The sequence below is a fragment of the Aulostomus chinensis genome, chromosome 17, assembly GCF_037954235.1.
Source record: "Aulostomus chinensis isolate RoL2024-O1b breed Wild chromosome 17, RoL_Achi_v1.0, whole genome shotgun sequence".
In the NCBI taxonomy this organism is placed as follows: Eukaryota; Metazoa; Chordata; class Actinopteri; order Syngnathiformes; family Aulostomidae; genus Aulostomus; species Aulostomus chinensis.
The window spans coordinates 26556648-26575526 of NC_141336.1; the positions used below are offsets into that span (position 1 = coordinate 26556648).

Below are 18879 nucleotides of genomic sequence, written 5' to 3' on the forward strand. Positions count from 1 at the left end.
TCATAGACCTCCGTATACTCTCATAGACCTCCGTATACTCTCATAGACCTCCGTATACTCTCATAGACCACGTATACTCTCATAGACCACCGTATACTCTCATAGACCACCGTATACTCTCATAGACCTCCGTATACTCTCATAGACCACCGTATACTCTCATAGACCTCTGTATACTCTCATAGACTTCTGTATACTCTCATAGACCTCCGTATACTGTCATAGACCACGTATACTCTCATAGACCACCGTATACTCTCATAGACCTCCGTATACTCTCATAGACCACCGTATACTCTCATAGACCTCTGTATACTATCATAGACCTCTGTATACTCTCATAGACCTCTGTATACTCTCATAGACCTCCGTATACTCTCATAGACCTCTGTATACTCTCATAGACCTCCGTATACTCTCATAGACCTCTGTATACTCTCATAGACCTCCGTATACTCTCATAGACCTCTGTATACTATCATAGACTTCTGTATACTCTCATAGACCTCCGTATACTGTCATAGACCACGTATACTCTCATAGACCACCGTATACTCTCATAGACCTCCGTATACTCTCATAGACCTCCGTATACTCTCATAGACCTCTGTATACTCTCATAGACCACCGTATACTCTCATAGACCTCTGTATACTCTCATAGACTTCTGTATACTCTCATAGACCTCCGTATACTGTCATAGACCACGTATACTCTCATAGACCACCGTATACTCTCATAGACCTCCGTATACTCTCATAGACCACCGTATACTCTCATAGACCTCTGTATACTCTCATAGACCTCCGTATACTCTCATAGACCACCGTATACTCTCATAGACCTCTGTATACTCTCATAGACCTCTGTATACTCTCATAGACCTCTGTATACTCTCATAGACCTCTGTATACTCTCATAGACCTCTCTTTACTACTATAGACCAACTTGTACTTCTGTTTGGTGAAATGTAGTGAATGTGAACTTGATGAGCTCCGGTCTGGTAGCTCCTCCTGGTGAGGTCTACATCACGACCCCGGCCAGGGACTGTCAGGGAGTCCAGCTGTATGTGACTTTGGAGCCACCGGCAGATACCAGGGTTCCCAGGGTTTACCTGGAGGTTGATGGTGTTTCCCCGGCAAATGAGGTGGTGGCGAGTGGCAGTGATCAGCTGTTGTCAGGTCTGATCATCAGTGTTTCCTCTTCCTCTGCTGGTGGTGCGCAGGTGATGTCAGGTCTGTCGGAGGTGGGCAGCAGCCATGCTGAAGCTGTGCTCAGTGTGCTGAAGGCACGATGGGAGGAGATCCGTCTGGCGCTGCTGGACAGAACCAGTGCCATCTCCTCTGCCACGCTGCAAGACTTTGACTGGCAGCTGAAGGTGAGTGCCGGCTCACATCGACGGTCACTTGCAAACACATTCTGTGCTTCAAACTTAACTGTTGCTTCAGGACCCCCGTGTCCTGAGGGTATGCTAACATACACTAGCTGGAGAAACATGGGCTTTAGCATGTGTTGGTCTTTGACTGGAAATGTTACAGCCAAAACAGAGAATCCACCCACAGAGACTAAAACACACAAATGGAAGTATAAGTGTGTCTTACTGGTACATGAAGGCTCCAGCTCTCAGACCTGTTACTTAATTATGTTTGTTGCATCTGAAATTGCCTCAAAAACATCTGGATGAAGTCAGTTGACCTGCTGAGGACATCTTGACCGAGAGGCGTCACTCATGGTACTTCATTCAAAAGTGTATCATACCCTCCAAGTACTCACTAACACGTGTATTCAACACAATTACATGTTTCTCCCTCCTCCATCACTTCTTAGTGACTCCAGAATGCAGGAAGAACCAGCCACATATATTTAGCTTGAAGCTAACAGAGACTGATGCTAACAGCAGCTAAACTGTCCAGGAACATCTGGTCACCACCTCTCCAGGGGGTCTGGTGTGATCCAGGTCTCCTTGATCCAGCTGGATAAGTAATGCCCAAATGTGTGTGTGTGTGTGTGTGTGTGTCCTTCTGGCCCAGCTGGCCCTGTCCAGCGATAAAATCTCATCTCTGCAGACTCCTCTACTCAGTCTCAGTCTGGACATCAGAGAGGATGGAGCCCTCAAGCCTGTTACCATGGAGATGAACAAGGAGGAGCTCAACACACTCATCACTTCTCTAGAAGCTGCTAATAAGGTACACACACACACACACCTGAGACTTCAGCTTGGGACGTCTAACATGGAGCTCAACAGTGAGGTTGGAGGAGGTCAGATGTCCTCTGGAGGACTTGATCAGAACCTCGGCTGGCTCATTGGATTCAGATATTTCACCTGAAACTGATTTGTCCTGGTAGTGAAAGAGATTTTGTCGTAAAATTGCACAAAGATGGAACTCTGCTCCAGAGATGAGAGTTGCTATGCTCAGTTTGTCCGTCAGGGCCATGTTGCCAGGTCCAGTGGAACGTTGACTGATTTAAACCCCCCCAGGTCTACAGTTCCTCAGACATCACCTCAGGTAGAATTACTGCACCGCCCACAACCCTGAAGTGTATCAGTCATGCCTCTGATTGGTGGAGCACTCTGTTACTATGGAAATGTGTAGTGAACTCGTCACTGTCGGCCATTTTCACCATTTGACTTTCAGACAAGAAACGCAACATGTTTACTGATGTCACTGGCTGGTTAGCTAGCAGCGGAGAAATGGGGGTCTGCAGTGAATTAAGGGGTGAGTAGTTCCTGAACTGTTGAGGCCATCTTCAGCAGCCCTGTAGCTGTAGTTAATTGCTTTGCACCGAACAAATATTTAATGGGGGGATTCATCCGTCTCAGTTCCTGCCCTTCACATAGACCGGGGGTGTCACGCTGGTCCAGGACGGCGCTGTGGGGCTGCAGGTTTTCAGTCCAACCCAGCAAAAGCAACACCTGATTCTACTTGAATCTGCTAAGCTGTGTCCTCGCAGCTCGTTTGTTGGATCAGGTGTTGCTTTTGCTGGGTTGGACTGAAAACCTGCAGCCCCACAGCGCCGTCCTGGACCAGCGTGACACCCCTGACGTGGAGGGTTGGAGCGGCTGTGGAGATGACAGGCCCTGATGAACTCTAGTGAAAGCCATCACAGGAATTGGACTGCAGTTACCAGTGCGGCCACTGGAGGGCAACACTGACTAGACATCCAGATCATCCTGGTCATTGAGCTTGTTGTCATCCTCTTGAACTCTGCCTGGACCAGGTGTGGACACAGGCCCGCCTCCCTCCCGCCTCTCTGAGATCTCCCTCAGCAACAGCATCTGGTTTGCAGATGTTTGTTTCTGTGTTACAGGTGTTGCTGCAGCTGAAGTGATGGACGGATCGTCTTCAGACTACAACACGCAACTGGTCATCACGCGTGTGACGGACATGTTTAGTGCCAGTTTGTCATTTTTGAAGATAGAAAATACATCTTTGTTTGTATTGCAGCCACATGACCAACTGTGATGGTTTGTGTATGGAATCATGAAAATGTTGAAGTAAAGTTTTGTTCTTACTGGTTCCGTTTCATTTTTACAGTGTAACATTGAGACAGTTCTAAGTCTCTGTGTGTGTGTGTGTGTGTGTGTGTGTGTGTGAGCTTTCATCACACATGCTCCCCCCGGCGCTGCGTGCCGCCAGCAGGTGTGTAACGTGCAGCAGCAGTGGGAACATGCGACCTGTTGCCTAACATCCCCAGCACTTCCCTCACGCTGGTGCGACCCTCAGCTGTTCCTGGATCAGTGTTCTTCACGCAGATCTTGCGTCCCTGAAGTCATTTTCCACTCGCTGTGATTTACGCCGAGTCTCGTGAGGATCAGGGTGTCTTTGAACTCCGGGCCAGCGTCATCATCTTGCCACAGTTGTCAGCCTGAGTGGTAGCGGAGGGTATCCCAGGGCCCCACCGACTCTGAGTTTTACAAGTATTGAGGATTTGGGGTAGTACTCTGAATTATTCCTTACAAGTATTCACTAATAGGAGTCTTAAGTCTTCCTGCAGCTGCAAGTCACTAAAACGTAGTAAGCTGAGTACTCCTAGTAGTACTTGGAGGGAGAAATACACACTTTAGCTGAAGTATAACTTTATGGTGGACGTTACACTTCACTGCATTTAGGGGATTTAACACAATAAAGTTGGTGTGCAGGGATGCAGTCGCTGGAGCACCCCCCCCCCCCCAGTCAGATGGAGGGAGGACGAGTTTGACGCAGCTCTGCTCCTGACGCTGCTGCGTCTGCTGGAATAACCGGGGAGGAGAGCAGGGACGCCAGGAGTCTCCAGCTGAGTCCCGAGTCCCAGGCTGAGTCCCGAGTCCTCTGCATGGCTGCGTTTCTGCTTCTGTCTCAACTTGACGCACCGCTTGGATGCTGGTGAGGGGACGCGCGAGCTCTGCGGGTGATTCTGCGGTCTGAGTTCCGTCGGTGTCTCCGAGTAGCCGAGCTGAGACATGTGGAGCGGCCTGGGTCGCGGGGGCTGGGGGGTCTACTGTCTGTCTCTGCTGGCGAACGTAGTCTGGGGGGCGCAAAGGTGAGACCGTCACGTGCTCCGTTCTCTCAATTGTCTCATGTCCGAACTCATTCTGGTTTGTGTCTCCAGCGCCAACGAGCCCAGCAACATGTCCTACGTCAAAGCTACCGTGGACAACCTGCTGAAGGGCTACGACATTCGCCTGCGGCCCGATTTTGGAGGTAAACGTGTCCGCCGCCGCCGCCGTCGCCGCAGGTGCTGCCACGCGCACTAACGGTCTCCGTCTCGTTCTCCTCAGGCGCCCCGGTGGACGTCGGCATGAGCATCGATATCGCCAGCATCGACATGGTGTCTGAAGTCAACATGGTGAGTTCATGTGTCTCCCCTCACAGCTCCACGTGATTCTGCCCCCTAGATACGGTACTGAGGGATCAGACAGGTCCGGTCCGGTCCGACAGCAAGACCCAGAACTGGGGGGGACTCCACGCACATCGTTGCGGTGGCGGCGTGACGGAGTGCCTGTGTGAAAGTCTCCTAAACTGCCGGGGAGGCCCGGACGAGAGAGGACACCCACGAGTCCCGGTGCAGGGATTGAAATGTCAAGGGACACCAGGATGGAGGTCTGGGGGGGGGGGGGGTCAAGGTGGGTTCAGGACTGGGTCTTGATGGCACCAGCAGGGACCCATGTGACTACCAGCCTGTCTCATGGGTTTGAGATGCACTCCTGAGAGTAAAGGTTACAGGCAGAACAGAGAGCATCAGAACCCCTGCTGCTGAAGCCAGGCTTGACTGTGGTGGACCCTGATCCTCCTGCTGGATCCAGGAGACCTGGATCACACCAGACCCCTGGAGAGGTGGTGACCAGACGTTCCTGGACAGTTTAGATGCTGTTAGCATCAGCCTCTATTAGCTTCAAGCTAAATGTACATGGCTGGTTCTTCCTGCATCCTGGAGTCACTAAGAAGTGATGGAGGAGGGAGACCCACCTCAGTGAGCTGAGTACTCCTGGTAGTGAGGACTTGAAAGGTAAAATACACTTTTGGGGGAAGTGCTTTAAAATCTTACTTCCCAACTTGAACTTTTCAACCAACTCCATTCAGCAAACTTATTTAATGGGAATTTCTTTTCTTTGATAGCTTTTACAGAGCCAGAGAAGCACATGGCAGACGTACTCATTAGAAGTCCTGGCAGACCCCCACGGTTGATGACAACACCCCCGACCACAACCACCCTCCTGCTTTATAGTTCAGTGTCTGCTGTTGTTTTTTTATTTGTGTGCTTCAATGCTAAAATGTAAGTGTGACTAAACAGCTCAGGGAGATGAGAAAAGTTGGTTGCCAAGTAACAGACATGAAAGTGGATGACTGATGCTGGATTGAGTTTTGAGGGTTTGCTTCAGACTCCTGGGCTTGGTTGACAGGCGGCTGTGACTGGAGTCAGCCTGAGGACCGAACACTACCAGATGGGGATTTTCAAAAGTTGATCCAACTTTAGCTTTGCTGCACCTTGAGAATATGCAGCCATCTTTGTCATGGACCACAATCCAGCTGAATAGTCTGAGTATGATTTCAGTGTTTGAATTATCCTGAAATGAAACTGGTGCAGTGGTCACATTAGCACGCTAGCTTCTGGGCTTGTTGGGGGAGGGGTGCTAATAATTGCCATATTAGGTGATAATTACCTTATCTTGAAGTGATACTTTATCTAAAAAGCATATTGTACCTTCCAAGTCCTCACTACCAGGAGTACTCAGCTCACTGAGGTGTTTCTCCCTCCTCCATCACTTCTTAGTGACTCCAGGATGCAGGAAGAACCAGCCACGTTTATTTAGCTTGAAGCTAACGGAGACTGATGCTAACAGCAGCTAAACTGACCAGGAACGTCTGGTCACCAACACTCCAGGGGGTCTGGTGTGATCCAGGTCTGCTTGATCCAGATGGAGGATCAGGGATCCACTAACACTTTGCTGGAGATCCAAACCCACTGGAGCCCTGCTGGTTCAGTGCACCCATGGATGTCCTGGTGGTGGCAGTAGAGGGAAGGATCTGTGCTTCATCCATGTTAGATTCCAGTGAAAACTTTGCGCTCCTGCTGACCCTCCTGAGGACATTTCTCATGTCATGTTGGAACAAATCCAGAGAGCTTGTGGATGGTGTTGATGCAAGGGGTTTGGTGGCGGTGGCGGCGGCGGCGTGCTGCTGAAGCTGTGAAGCTGGCAGCGAGTGAGCAGATTACAGCCAGATCTCAGATGATTGTCAGGGCAGGATCGGTCTCCGCCGGCTGTCAGAGGCCAGAGCGGTGGCTGAGGTCCAGCCAGTGATGTGTGCTGCTCCTTCTCTGAGCGCGCTCAATGACCAGCCTCCTTCCTGTTTTGGTGATGCTTTCTGTTCCTACATGGGGATGAACTGTTAGTGGTTGTGTGGACCTGAAACTCCGGGAGTGCAGCTGTGGCTGGTGTAGCTGCTGAGGTTGTAACAGACATGGCGGTTGTTCGTCCTGAGTACCTGTACTAGCAATCGTGACCTTGTTGAGGTGTTGGTTCAGATGCACTCTTGCTTTCTCAACCAGCCCTCAGTGTTGACACCTGGCTCCTTCAGACCGGCAAACACAGAAGCTTTTTAGCATGTGGCAGCTCGCCCCCACTGTTCTGAGTATCTTGTTATTTGACCTGCGTGCACATCTGGAGACCGACTGTAAGGGGGAGGTTCTTTTGAAGGAGAGCTGTGGTCAGATGATTTGTTGGTGGAAGCCTTTGAGTTTGATTGGAGGTCAAATCTGAAGGAAGCTAACAGGAGTTGTGGCACCACGGCAGCGTCCAGGCCAGAAGCCCCGCCCTGCCCGGGGGTCTCCACAGTTAAATGACTGCAGCTCTGAGCAAAAGGCGATTCAGACATTTGCATGAATCCAATAGCAGTTTAACATGCTGGCATCAAACCTGCAGAATCTGAACGCTTCTCTTTCTTCCAGTGGCATCTTACCAAGGATGAGCTCTCTTGATTGTCACATTCTTTCTTTTACCTGTCCACTTGAAATGCTGCCACATTCATGTCAGCCTAAGCGTCAGTCGTGGGTTTGCAGGTCTCCTCCAGGTGCAGCCACAGCAGAGGAGCTGCAGTTGTGATGAGACTTCCATCTTCACGTGGCATTTTTATTTATACCAGCTGTTAACTGGCCAGTGAAAATCCTCCCATATGCGCATCAGAAGCAACTTGATGTCATGTTACTCAGTGATTGTGGATGTGGACCACCACTGCCGTCGGGCACGCCTTTGTCAGAGCTGCCATTGTCAGAGCTGCCATTGTCAGAGCTGCCATTGTCAGAGCTGCATCAAGAGCAGAAAGAGCTCCCGCCCTGATGGAAGGGAAGCCAACAGCTTTTATGTTTGTGCGACTGTCTCACTAAAGCCAGTGCTGAGCTCTTCTAGGCATTCACAACTCAACATGCATGTGGTGGCCTGCAGCTACAGAGATGTGGAGGACGAAGTGTTGGCTTCCTCTTATATATACACATACATGTGTGTGTGTGTGTGTATATATATATATATATATATATATATATATATATATATATATATATATACACATACATGTGTGTGTGTATATATATATATATATACACATACATGTGTGTGTGTATATATATATATATATACACATACATGTGTGTGTGTGTATATATATATATATATACACATACATGTGTGTGTGTATATATATATATATATACACATACATGTGTGTGTGTGTGTATATATATATATATACACATACATGTGTGTGTGTATATATATATATATATACACATACATGTGTGTGTGTGTGTATATATATATATATACACACATACATGTGTGTATGTATATATATATATATACATACACATACATGTGTGTGTATATATATATATACACATACATGTGTGTGTGTGTATATATATATATACACATACATGTGTGTGTATATATATACACATGTATGTGTACATATATATATATATACACATGTATGTGTACATATATATACACACATGTATGTGTACATATATATACACACATGTATATATATACATATATACACACATACATGTGTGTGTGTATATATATACATACATGTGTGTATATATACATACGTGTGTGTGTATATATATACATACATGTGTGTATATTTCCATACGTGTGTGTGTATATATATACATACATGTGTGTATATATACATACATGTGTGTATATATACATACATGTGTGTATATATATGTACACATACATGTGTATATATATACACACACATATATATACATGTGTATATATATGTGTGTATATATATACATGTATATATATATATACACACACACATATATATACACACGTATATATATACACACACGTATATATACACACACACGTATGTATATATACACACACGTATGTATATATACACACATGTATGTATATATATACACACATGTATGTATGTATATATACACATACATGTGTATATATACATATATACACACATGTATGTATATATATACACACATGTATATATATACACATGTATGTGTATATATATACACATGCATGTGCGTATATATATATACACACACACACATATATATACATGTGTATATATATATGTGTGTATATATATACTCACGTGTATATATATACACACATATATATATACACACGTATATATATATATATATACACACGTATATATATACACACGTATATATACACACACGTATATATACACACACACGTATATATATATACATGTGTATATATATATATACGTGTGTGTATATATACATATATACACACATATATATACATGTATGTGTATGTATATATGTATATGTATATATATATATATACACACACATATATATATATATATATATATATACATATATATATATATATATAAAATTACAGTATATGCGTGTGTGTCTGTGTGTAAAGCACAGAATCTTTTACTACTGTGACTCTGACTCGCTGCCCGTCCAGTTCATCAGAGCTATGAGACGAGAGGTTAATGGAGGTCAGTTTGATCATGTGACCTGAGATGTAGAACAGGACGGACTTGAGCTGGACGCAGTTCAGCTCCTTCTGTTGTGTAGGATTTGTTTTTCAGATTTTTGTAGATGACAAAGAAATGCTTCGCGGCGCATTCAGTCGTTTCATTCTGAGCAGGGGAGCGAGAAGCTGAACGGCGGCGGCTGTCAGTCTTCTTTTTTCTTAATAAAATTCTGAACAACGTGAAGTCAGAAGAAGCGCGTGAACGTAAGACTCTTTATCAACACAGTCAATTTAATCAGTCAAACCTTGACTCCTACCGCACTGTCACTCTCCACCTGTGTGTGAGCTCATGCTGCCGTTGGCATGGAAACAAAGGGGGTGCAGCATCTGGTTGTTGTGGCAGCAGAAAGGCTCAATTGGTGGCAGCCGATCATGTCATGTGTCATTTGAACAGTTTAATGCTGAATGGTAAACTGAGACCTCTGGCAACGACAGCGTGCAGGCGTGTCCTCAGCTGAGTCCCAGACTGTGCGACCGTCGTGCTTTCAGCGACTGTAACTCAGAGCCTGCGTGCCGCTGCTCTCGGTGTCCAGCAGCCAGAGGCCGGCAAGGCCTCGCACCTCAGGTGACATGACGCAACCACACCAGCTAAGAGAAGACATGGAAGCTTTTAACAAATGCATCAATAACCATTTGTGCTCCATCACATATCAGTGTTGACAGTCCCCACTATTTACTGCATGGATATTGATGCAGCCCCCCCCCCCCCCCACACACACACACACACACACATATGGTGAAATAGCTTCAACAGCTCACTGCAACTATCAGAAAGGTTGTGAGTACAAGTGGTGACAACAGCCTCTAATGACTGTGCCATCTAGTGGCTATAGGAAATATGACCACAGAAGTACAGGAAGTCACATGATGTCATTAAAGGCGTGCAGATGGAATGATAGTGGCAACTTCAGTGACGGGCGGCCCGGTGGAGCAGTGGTCCTCACTGTGGCCCCCCAGCAAGAAGGTTGTGGGTGGAGCCCCGGCTGCAGCACGGGGTCTTTCTGGGTGAGTCTCCATGTTCTCCCTGTTCCTGCTGGGTTCTCTCTGGTACTCCAGCTTCCTCCACAGTCCAAAGACATCAAGAGGGACCAGGTTAATCCAGACTCTAAATTGACCGTAGGCGTGGCTGGGAGAGCCAATGGTTGTCTGTCTCTATGTGTTGGCCCTGCCATGGACTGGTGACCTGTCCAGGGGGAAGGCTGCTGGGATAGGCTCCACCCCCACCACCCTCAACAGGAGAAGAGGGGGAACATGGAGGGATGATGGATGGAGGGATGATGGAGGGATGGATGGATGGAGGGAGGGATGGAGGGATGGACTTCAGTGAAGGAAACTCATGTTCACCACTGAGGGAAGTAAAGTGTGGTACTTCACCTAAAGAGTGTTTTCTACCTTCCAAGTCCTCACTACCAGGAGTACTCGGCCCACTGAGGTGTTTCTCCCTCCTCCATCACTTCTTAGTGACTCCAGGATGCAGGAAGAACCAGCCACGTACTGTATGGTTAGCTTGAGTGTCATCAGCTTCTCCTCAGTGAATGCTGATCCCACCTGTGGTTCTGTGACTGCAGGTGAGGAGCGTTCAGCAGGAAAGTCTACCTGATGACATGAGGCGTCTTTCTCTACTGACCCCCCACCACTAGCGTTCACAGCAGCTAAGCTAACTAGCAGCCAGCAGTCTGGTGCAGGTCTGGAGGAGAGAAGGGGGTCTCCATGCTGGTTTGGATCTGAACATGATGGACAAAGTGATGTGTTCTCTTGAGGAACACACTTAGAGGCTACAGAGGTTATTGTCTTCGATGTTTCTTATATAGAACCTTCTGTTTTGCTGTCATTAAAGGCAGGTTTTCTTCTCACTCCCTTATTGAAAGAGTACCCGGGAAGAGATTTGTTATTTTTGCAGTTTTCCTTGGCAGTGGTGCAAGTGTGCCCCCTTGGTCTCCTGGTTCCTGCAGACCCGCTGTAAAGGCAAAAGTTGTTGTTTTTTTAAAGACTGTGAAACATCAGGACAATGTAGTTAGCAGCAGCTTCTCCTTCGATCATCTCAAACCGACAATCCGCTCTGCCATCACGAGCCTTCCTGCTTTTCATGTCCAGGACTGCAGAGGAAGAATGAGGCCAGACAGCAGCCTCCTGCAGCAGCAGCACAGCTGGCCAGGGGGCTCCTGGCGAAGAACCAGCATGTGGACAGACGGAGGTGGTACAGAGACACATCGGTGAATGTGTGCTGGTGGCGTGCTGCAGCAGCTCTGCCTCGCCGCTCATGCAGGACGATAGTCTGCTCCCCTTAATGCCATCGATCTGCTGCGGAAACATCCAGCAGGTCCCACAGTGACGGTGGTGGCAGGGCTGCTGAGGAGACCAGCTGTCTCTAATAATAGTCTCACACACACTGGATGTCCTCGTTTCTCTTCAGCTGTGTGAGCCAGCAGTTTCCCTGCTGTTACCGGCACTGTGACATCATTATTACCCACCAACACCTCTACCTGTTCATCTGACGCATCACTCCAGAGGTGGAGGCTGGGGATCTTATCTTGTATTTGAATACATCTGAGTTACTGCAGTTGATTCCTATCAAAGTGTGCTGTCCCCTGACTCTGTTCTTGGTTTCCACGGAGACCCCACATGGGTTCACGATGATGATGGCCATGTGCAAAAGAGGAGGGAAAAACATACTTTTTTCCTGAAGTGTCTGTTGAACGTCACAGTGGTCACCTCACCATGGTGAAGCTGTGCCGCTGAACAGGAACCCTGGAGCACTGCAGTTGTGCACAGGAAGGAAAGAGCAAATGTTTTCAGTTCATCAGTCCATGCATTCCTGGACTGTCGACACAACCTCTGTTGTAACATCAGCTTCTTCTGTGGTGACGTATGCAGACATGATCGTGTCCAGGGTGATGAGGCAGCTTCAGTCTTCCTCTACATCTTCAGCTCCTTGATGCTACAGTTGTTGGCGTTCTAAAATGTGTGCAAGGCATCTGGGATAAGTTTCTTTGTCATCGTCCTCCACCGACTTTGTTGACGTGTTTGTTCTTCATCTGATTTCCTGCTTTGCTGTCTCAGGGTCACTGCCACTCCAGGACATCTGTCACTCAAACATGAGTGGGCCGGTTTGGGAGGTTGTCCCTCTCACCCGTCTCAGTCACATGGTTCATCCAGCTGCTGATGCTCATTCGCCACTTTGCTGCGTGATCATGTGGATGTTTGTCCTCAGACATTTTAGATGCAGGTGCTGGATTTTAGAGTAAATCTGTCACAAAGATATTGAGCAGTTTAAGGGAGGGACAGTTGTGTGACTGACCACAGAGGGAAAGTGTGTGCCATCGCCTCTCAGAGAGTGTGTTTCCCTTCAGTGTGACAGGAAGTGCATGCATAAGCATCTGTATCTGACGCTGGAGAGCTGTGAGTGGAATCCTAAATGCAGCGTTGCAGCTTCCTTCAGCTCCACAGCCCAGCAGTGATGCAGCGCCCCCCCCCCCCCCCCGCACCACCCCTGCAGGCGGCCTACAAAGGTTCCCTCCAGTCCTCTGAGTCAGTGATTCTCAAACTGTGGTTTGAGCTCCCTCAAGTGGTACTTTGAGGAATCCAAGGAAATAGTTTTTTGGAAATGAACCAAGTGAAAATATTCACAAAGAAAACTATCAAGACAGAAAGATGGATTTGAATGACACGGCTTGGCCTGCTGCTCGTGTTACTACACTTGATGAAGTACACGGCTTGGCCTGCTGCTCGTGTTACTACACTTGATGAAGTACAGGGCGTGACCTGCTGCTCGTGTTACTACACGTGATGAAGTACACGGCTTGGCCTGCTGCTCGTGTTACTACACTTGATGAAGTACAGGGCGTGACCTGCTGCTCGTGTTACTACACTTGATGAAGTACAGGGCGTGACCTGCTGCTCGTGTTACTACACTTGATGAAGTACAGGGCGTGACCTGCTGCTCGTGTTACTACACGTGATGAAGTACAGGGCGTGACCTGCTGCTCGTGTTACTACACTTGATGAAGTACAGGGCGTGACCTGCTGCTCGTGTTACTACACTTGATGAAGTACAGGGCGTGACCTGCTGCTCGTGTTACTACACTTGATGAAGTACAGGGCGTGACCTGCTGCTCGTGTTACTACACTTGATGAAGTACAGGGCGTGACCTGCTGCTCGTGTTACTACACTTGATGAAGTACATGGCGTGACCTGCTGCTCGTGTTACTACACGTGATGAAGTACACGGCGTGACCTGCTGCTCGTGTTACTACACTTGATGAAGTACAGGGCGTGACCTGCTGCTCGTGTTACTACACTTGATGAAGTACATGGCGTGACCTGCTGCTCGTGTTACTACACTTGATGAAGTACAGGGCGTGACCTGCTGCTCGTGTTACTACACTTGATGAAGTACATGGCGTGACCTGCTGCTCGTGTTACTACACTTGATGAAGTACAGGGCGTGACCTGCTGCTCATGTTACTACACTTGATGAAGTACAGGGCGTGACCTGCTGCTCGTGTTACTACACGGGATGAAGTACACGGCTTGGCCTGCTGCTCGTGTTACTACACGGGATGAAGTACAGGGCGTGACCTGCTGCTCGTGTTACTACACGTGATGAAGTACAGGGCGTGACCTGCTGCTCGTGTTACTACACTTGATGAAGTACAGGGCGTGACCTGCTGCTCGTGTTACTACACTTGATGAAGTACAGGGCGTGACCTGCTGCTCGTGTTACTACACGTGATGAAGTACATGGCGTGACCTGCTGCTCGTGTTACTACACTTGATGAAGTACAGGGCGTGACCTGCTGCTCGTGTTACTACACGTGATGAAGTACAGGGCGTGACCTGCTGCTCGTGTTACTACACTTGATGAAGTACAGGGCGTGACCTGCTGCTCGTGTTACTACACTTGATGAAGTACATGGCGTGACCTGCTGCTCGTGTTACTACACGTGATGAAGTACATGGCGTGACCTGCTGCTCGTGTTACTACACTTGATGAAGTACAGGGCGTGACCTGCTGCTCGTGTTACTACACTTGATGAAGTACAGGGCGTGACCTGCTGCTCGTGTTACTACACTTGATGAAGTACAGGGCGTGACCTGCTGCTCGTGTTACTACACGTGATGAAGTACAGGGCGTGACCTGCTGCTCGTGTTACTACACTTGATGAAGTACATGGCGTGACCTGCTGCTCGTGTTACTACACGTGATGAAGTACAGGGCGTGACCTGCTGCTCGTGTTACTACACTTGATGAAGTACATGGCGTGACCTGCTGCTCGTGTTACTACACGTGATGAAGTACAGGGCGTGACCTGCTGCTCGTGTTACTACACGTGATGAAGTACAGGGCGTGACCTGCTGCTCGTGTTACTACACTTGATGAAGTACATGGCGTGACCTGCTGCTCGTGTTACTACACTTGATGAAGTACATGGCGTGACCTGCTGCTCGTGTTACTACACTTGATGAAGTACATGGCGTGACCTGCTGCTCGTGTTACTACACTTGATGAAGTACATGGCGTGACCTGCTGCTCGTGTTACTACACGTGATGAAGTACAGGGCGTGACCTGCTGCTCGTGTTACTACACGTGATGAAGTACAGGGCGTGACCTGCTGCTCGTGTTACTACACTTGATGAAGTACAGGGCGTGACCTGCTGCTCGTGTTACTACACTTGATGAAGTACATGGCGTGACCTGCTGCTCGTGTTACTACACTTGATGAAGTACATGGCGTGACCTGCTGCTCGTGTTACTACACGTGATGAAGTACAGGGCGTGACCTGCTGACGGAGTCCTGCTTTTGGATGCCCCTGCTGAGTAGCAGAACTCAGATCAGTGTTGGTTCTCCACACTGAGGTTATTCAGCAATGTGTAAATATCACTTTAGTGAACAGCTGCTTCGAAACTCTCTCCTGTGTGTGTGTGTGTGTGTGTGTGTGTGTGTGTGTGTGTGTGTGTGTGTGTGTGTGTGTGTGTGTGTGTGTGTGTGTGTGTGTGTGTGTGAGAGAGAGAGAGAGAGAGAGAGAACCTTCTGGTCTGGACCATGATGCATCCTGTTGATGACATGCACTTCAGAGGTCAAACCTCAAAAATGCTGGTCCTCGTAGTCCTGGCTAGCTACTTGAAACAGTGAGCCCAACATGCTAGGTTATTAGTGTTTTGATGTTTGCTAATGTCAAATGTTAAAATGTGGATAAACTGAATAGCTAGAAAGAGAGCTGTTTTGTGATGCTGAACGTCTCTGCGTGTGCAGGGACACGATGTGTTTCACGCTGAGTCCAGCATTGTTGTTGAAACGCAGTCTGGCAGGAGAAGAGGCCGGAGCTCCCCGAGGCTCTGACATCACGCATCAGCTGCTCAAGAAAACACAACAAAGAGGCAGTTAAACATGTTCAGCTCCTGAAAACCTTGTTTTTACCCTTCACCAAGTGAAGTACTTCCTGTGGTGGGTTTTATAGGCCACTGAATACTACTAGCTCACTGCAGCCTTTCTGTTAAAGTGATAGTCTTCCAAGTACTCAGTACCAGGAGTACTCAGCTCACTGAGGTGTTTCTCCCTCCTCCATCACTTCTTAGTGACTCCAGGATGCAGGAAGAACCAGCCACGTATATTTAGCTTGAAGCTAACGGAGGCTGATGCTAACAGCAGCTAAACTGTCCAGAAACGTCTGGTCACCACCTCTCCAGGGGGTCTGGTGTGATCCAGGTCTGCTTGATCCAGCTGGAGGATCAGGGATCCACTAACACTTGGACTGGAGATCAGAATCAACCAGAACATTTCTGGTCCAGCACTGTTGGACTGTACCACACTGATGTACTGTATGGCTGAAGTATCACTTGAAGTCCAATGCTGGAGTTACATCACATTAACCAATATTCATTTTCAGCTAAACGCCTGTTGGACATGATATTGATGCTCCAGCTGGTTACTATGATGCAATGTGTTGCTTGGCAACCTTCTTAACACACAAATCTGGATGTTCTAGGAGTAAAACTGCCTGGTAAAGTTCAAGTTCATCCTTTTTCTAAAGTTGTTCATGTGCGGGTGATTACAATGTTTTTTTAGAACCTGAACCAAAGTGCTACTCTGGAATGAGCCTTAGCTTGAACTCTCACCCCCCACCCCCACCTGCAGGACTACACCATCACCATGTACTTCCAGCAGTCGTGGCGGGACAAGCGTCTCTCCTACACCGGCATTCCTCTCAACCTGACTCTGGACAACCGTGTGGCTGACCAGCTCTGGGTCCCTGACACCTACTTTATCAACGATAAGAAGTCCTTCGTTCACGGGGTGACGGTGAAGAACCGAATGATCCGACTGCACCCTGATGGAACGGTTCTCTACGGCCTCAGGTGAGAACAGCTGGCAGTCTTAAATTTTTGGATGCTGCACAAACAGAACTAAAACATCAGGCCGTGACAGATTCTGCGTCTGTAATGTTGTTGCAGTCCCCAGTAGAGCCACAAGGTGGCCTCACGGCTGTTTTCTGGTTGGCGTGCTAAACAGGTGCACTCAGCAAAGATGAGCTCCCGCCACAAGTGATTATTAGTTGTGGCGCGATGATGTGACATTCAATGGGACGATGGTGTCCACCGCGTCCTCATGCAAGTTCAACATATTCAGCTTGAATCACAAATTAGCCTCACAGCAGCCAGGCAGCACTGATTGGCTGATGGACTCTGAAATGCCAGTACTCTGGGAAAGTCTTGTTACCTCAACATTCAACGGATCGGCAGTGCTTGAGTTCCTTAGGTCGTTTTTAGCTCCAGTCAAAGAGTGCGTGGATCACTGGCGGTGCGTCCGTCACAGGGAAGGATCCATACACCATCCTGTCATAAATCAAACTCACATTGATCATTTTTTCCACCTGGATAATTGCTGAAACATCAGTCTACTAATGAGCACTTCAAAGTAGAAATGCCCTTTAAACTGACTTGTGTACAACTACTATTTTAATGAGTCTGTGCCAGTAACAGATAGTAGATATTTAACATGTAAAGGACATTGATTTGTCTGAATTCCGTGATATTTCCATGAAGAGGTCTCCTGCCCACCCTAAGACATGGAATGTTCTCTCCTCTCTCAGTGTGACATCATCTCTCCAGCATGTTAGTGTGAGGGAGCTGCGCGCTCCTTCGCCCCGGAGTGATGCACACTCATTATCCCCTACAGGCTCCCACAACTATTCACCAGTGAGCTCACTGCTGACAGAAGGGCTATATTTAGGTTTCCCAACTTGACCTCACCAGTGCCTCAGACCCTGCTGGCTGTCACTGACTCAACGTCCTGCTCTGGCCGAGACACCATGGACCACATGTGTGGACTCTCCGTTGAGGTCAGCGGCTCCTGTAGGGGGACGGCTGGCCTCAGTGGCTGGGTGAATGAGATGACATCACCAAGCACTCTGAGTACTGCCAAGGTAGCTCCTCACGTTACCTGTGGGCATCTACGAGGATCTGTTGAGAGTCCAGGTCTCACTGAGAAACATCTCAAGACAGTTGTTCCCACTTGGAGAGCCGTCTTGAAAATGAGAATTTTTCTGTCCTGTGGTGGGGTCGTCGACCAGAGGGGAGACCTCCCGAGATGAGGTCTGGAATCAGTCCTTCTCAGATGTAGGTGACCAGAGGGGGCGGTGTTTATCAGGACCCCCAAACTCCAGAGAACACCTCCTCTTGCTGCCTGCGTACAGCATGTGGTGAAAGGTAGAGGGCACGTCGGTGCTTCTAGATATGCACCCGTGTTTTTGATTCAAATGTTTGTTGTGTTTTATTTGTAGTTCCCAGTTTCCTCAAATTATAGCTGCTCAATTATTGTCGCTGTTGGGTTGTTGTCCTTATTGCTTTTGTTGTTGTTGATATTTTTTATCCTTTGGTCATAGCTATGATTTAGCCTCCAGGGGTTTCTTGATTTTATTTGTAGTTTTGGGATGTTTGCGTCAATGATTGGGAGGGCCGTCTACTAACAACAATTAATGGAAAAGAAATCGTTAAACATAGATTGGGAGTGATGTAGCTGTCATCCCAGCAGCAGATGGAGGACAAAGTGCGTGACTGGCTGATGTTTCTGGTGGATTCATTGTAGACCTGAAGGTGAAGACTCTATTTTTACATCCACGCTGTCCATCGCTGCTCTCTGCACATGCTCTATTATTCATCCCATGTCCACTAATGTGTCCAACACAAGGACACACAGTAGAGTGAGACTACAAACAGGCAAGAGGAGAGTGAGTGTTCACCACTGGAGGGAACTTTCATGTCCTGACACCGAATCTGCTGAGGTTTATGGCCTCTTCTCAGGGAATAGAAATAAATCTGGTATTTTACCAGCACTT

General features: G+C 47.9%; 2 protein-coding genes across 7 annotated transcripts in view; both read left to right on the forward strand.

The window, feature by feature from the left end:
* Positions 1–3508, forward strand: part of commd8 (COMM domain containing 8) — a 6757-nt gene extending 3249 nt beyond the window's left edge. For all 4 annotated transcript variants that reach the window (XM_086182972.1, XM_086182974.1, XM_086182973.1 and 1 more), the window contains 3 exons: positions 1226–1378; positions 2031–2186; positions 3310–3508. In XM_086182972.1, coding sequence (XP_086039098.1) covers positions 1226–1378; positions 2031–2186; positions 3310–3330 — 330 coding nt within the window. In that variant the 3' untranslated portion in view covers positions 3331–3508. The remainder of the gene's footprint in view (positions 1–1225; positions 1379–2030; positions 2187–3309) is intronic.
* A 732-nt stretch (positions 3509–4240) lies between these two features.
* gabrb1 (gamma-aminobutyric acid type A receptor subunit beta1) overlaps positions 4241–18879 on the forward strand; it is a 27223-nt gene continuing 12584 nt past the window's right edge. For all 3 annotated transcript variants that reach the window (XM_086182033.1, XM_086182034.1, XM_086182035.1), the window contains exons 1-4: positions 4241–4521; positions 4591–4682; positions 4760–4827; positions 16680–16900. In XM_086182033.1, the coding sequence (XP_086038159.1) occupies positions 4442–4521; positions 4591–4682; positions 4760–4827; positions 16680–16900 (461 nt within the window). In that variant the 5' untranslated portion in view covers positions 4241–4441. The remainder of the gene's footprint in view (positions 4522–4590; positions 4683–4759; positions 4828–16679; positions 16901–18879) is intronic.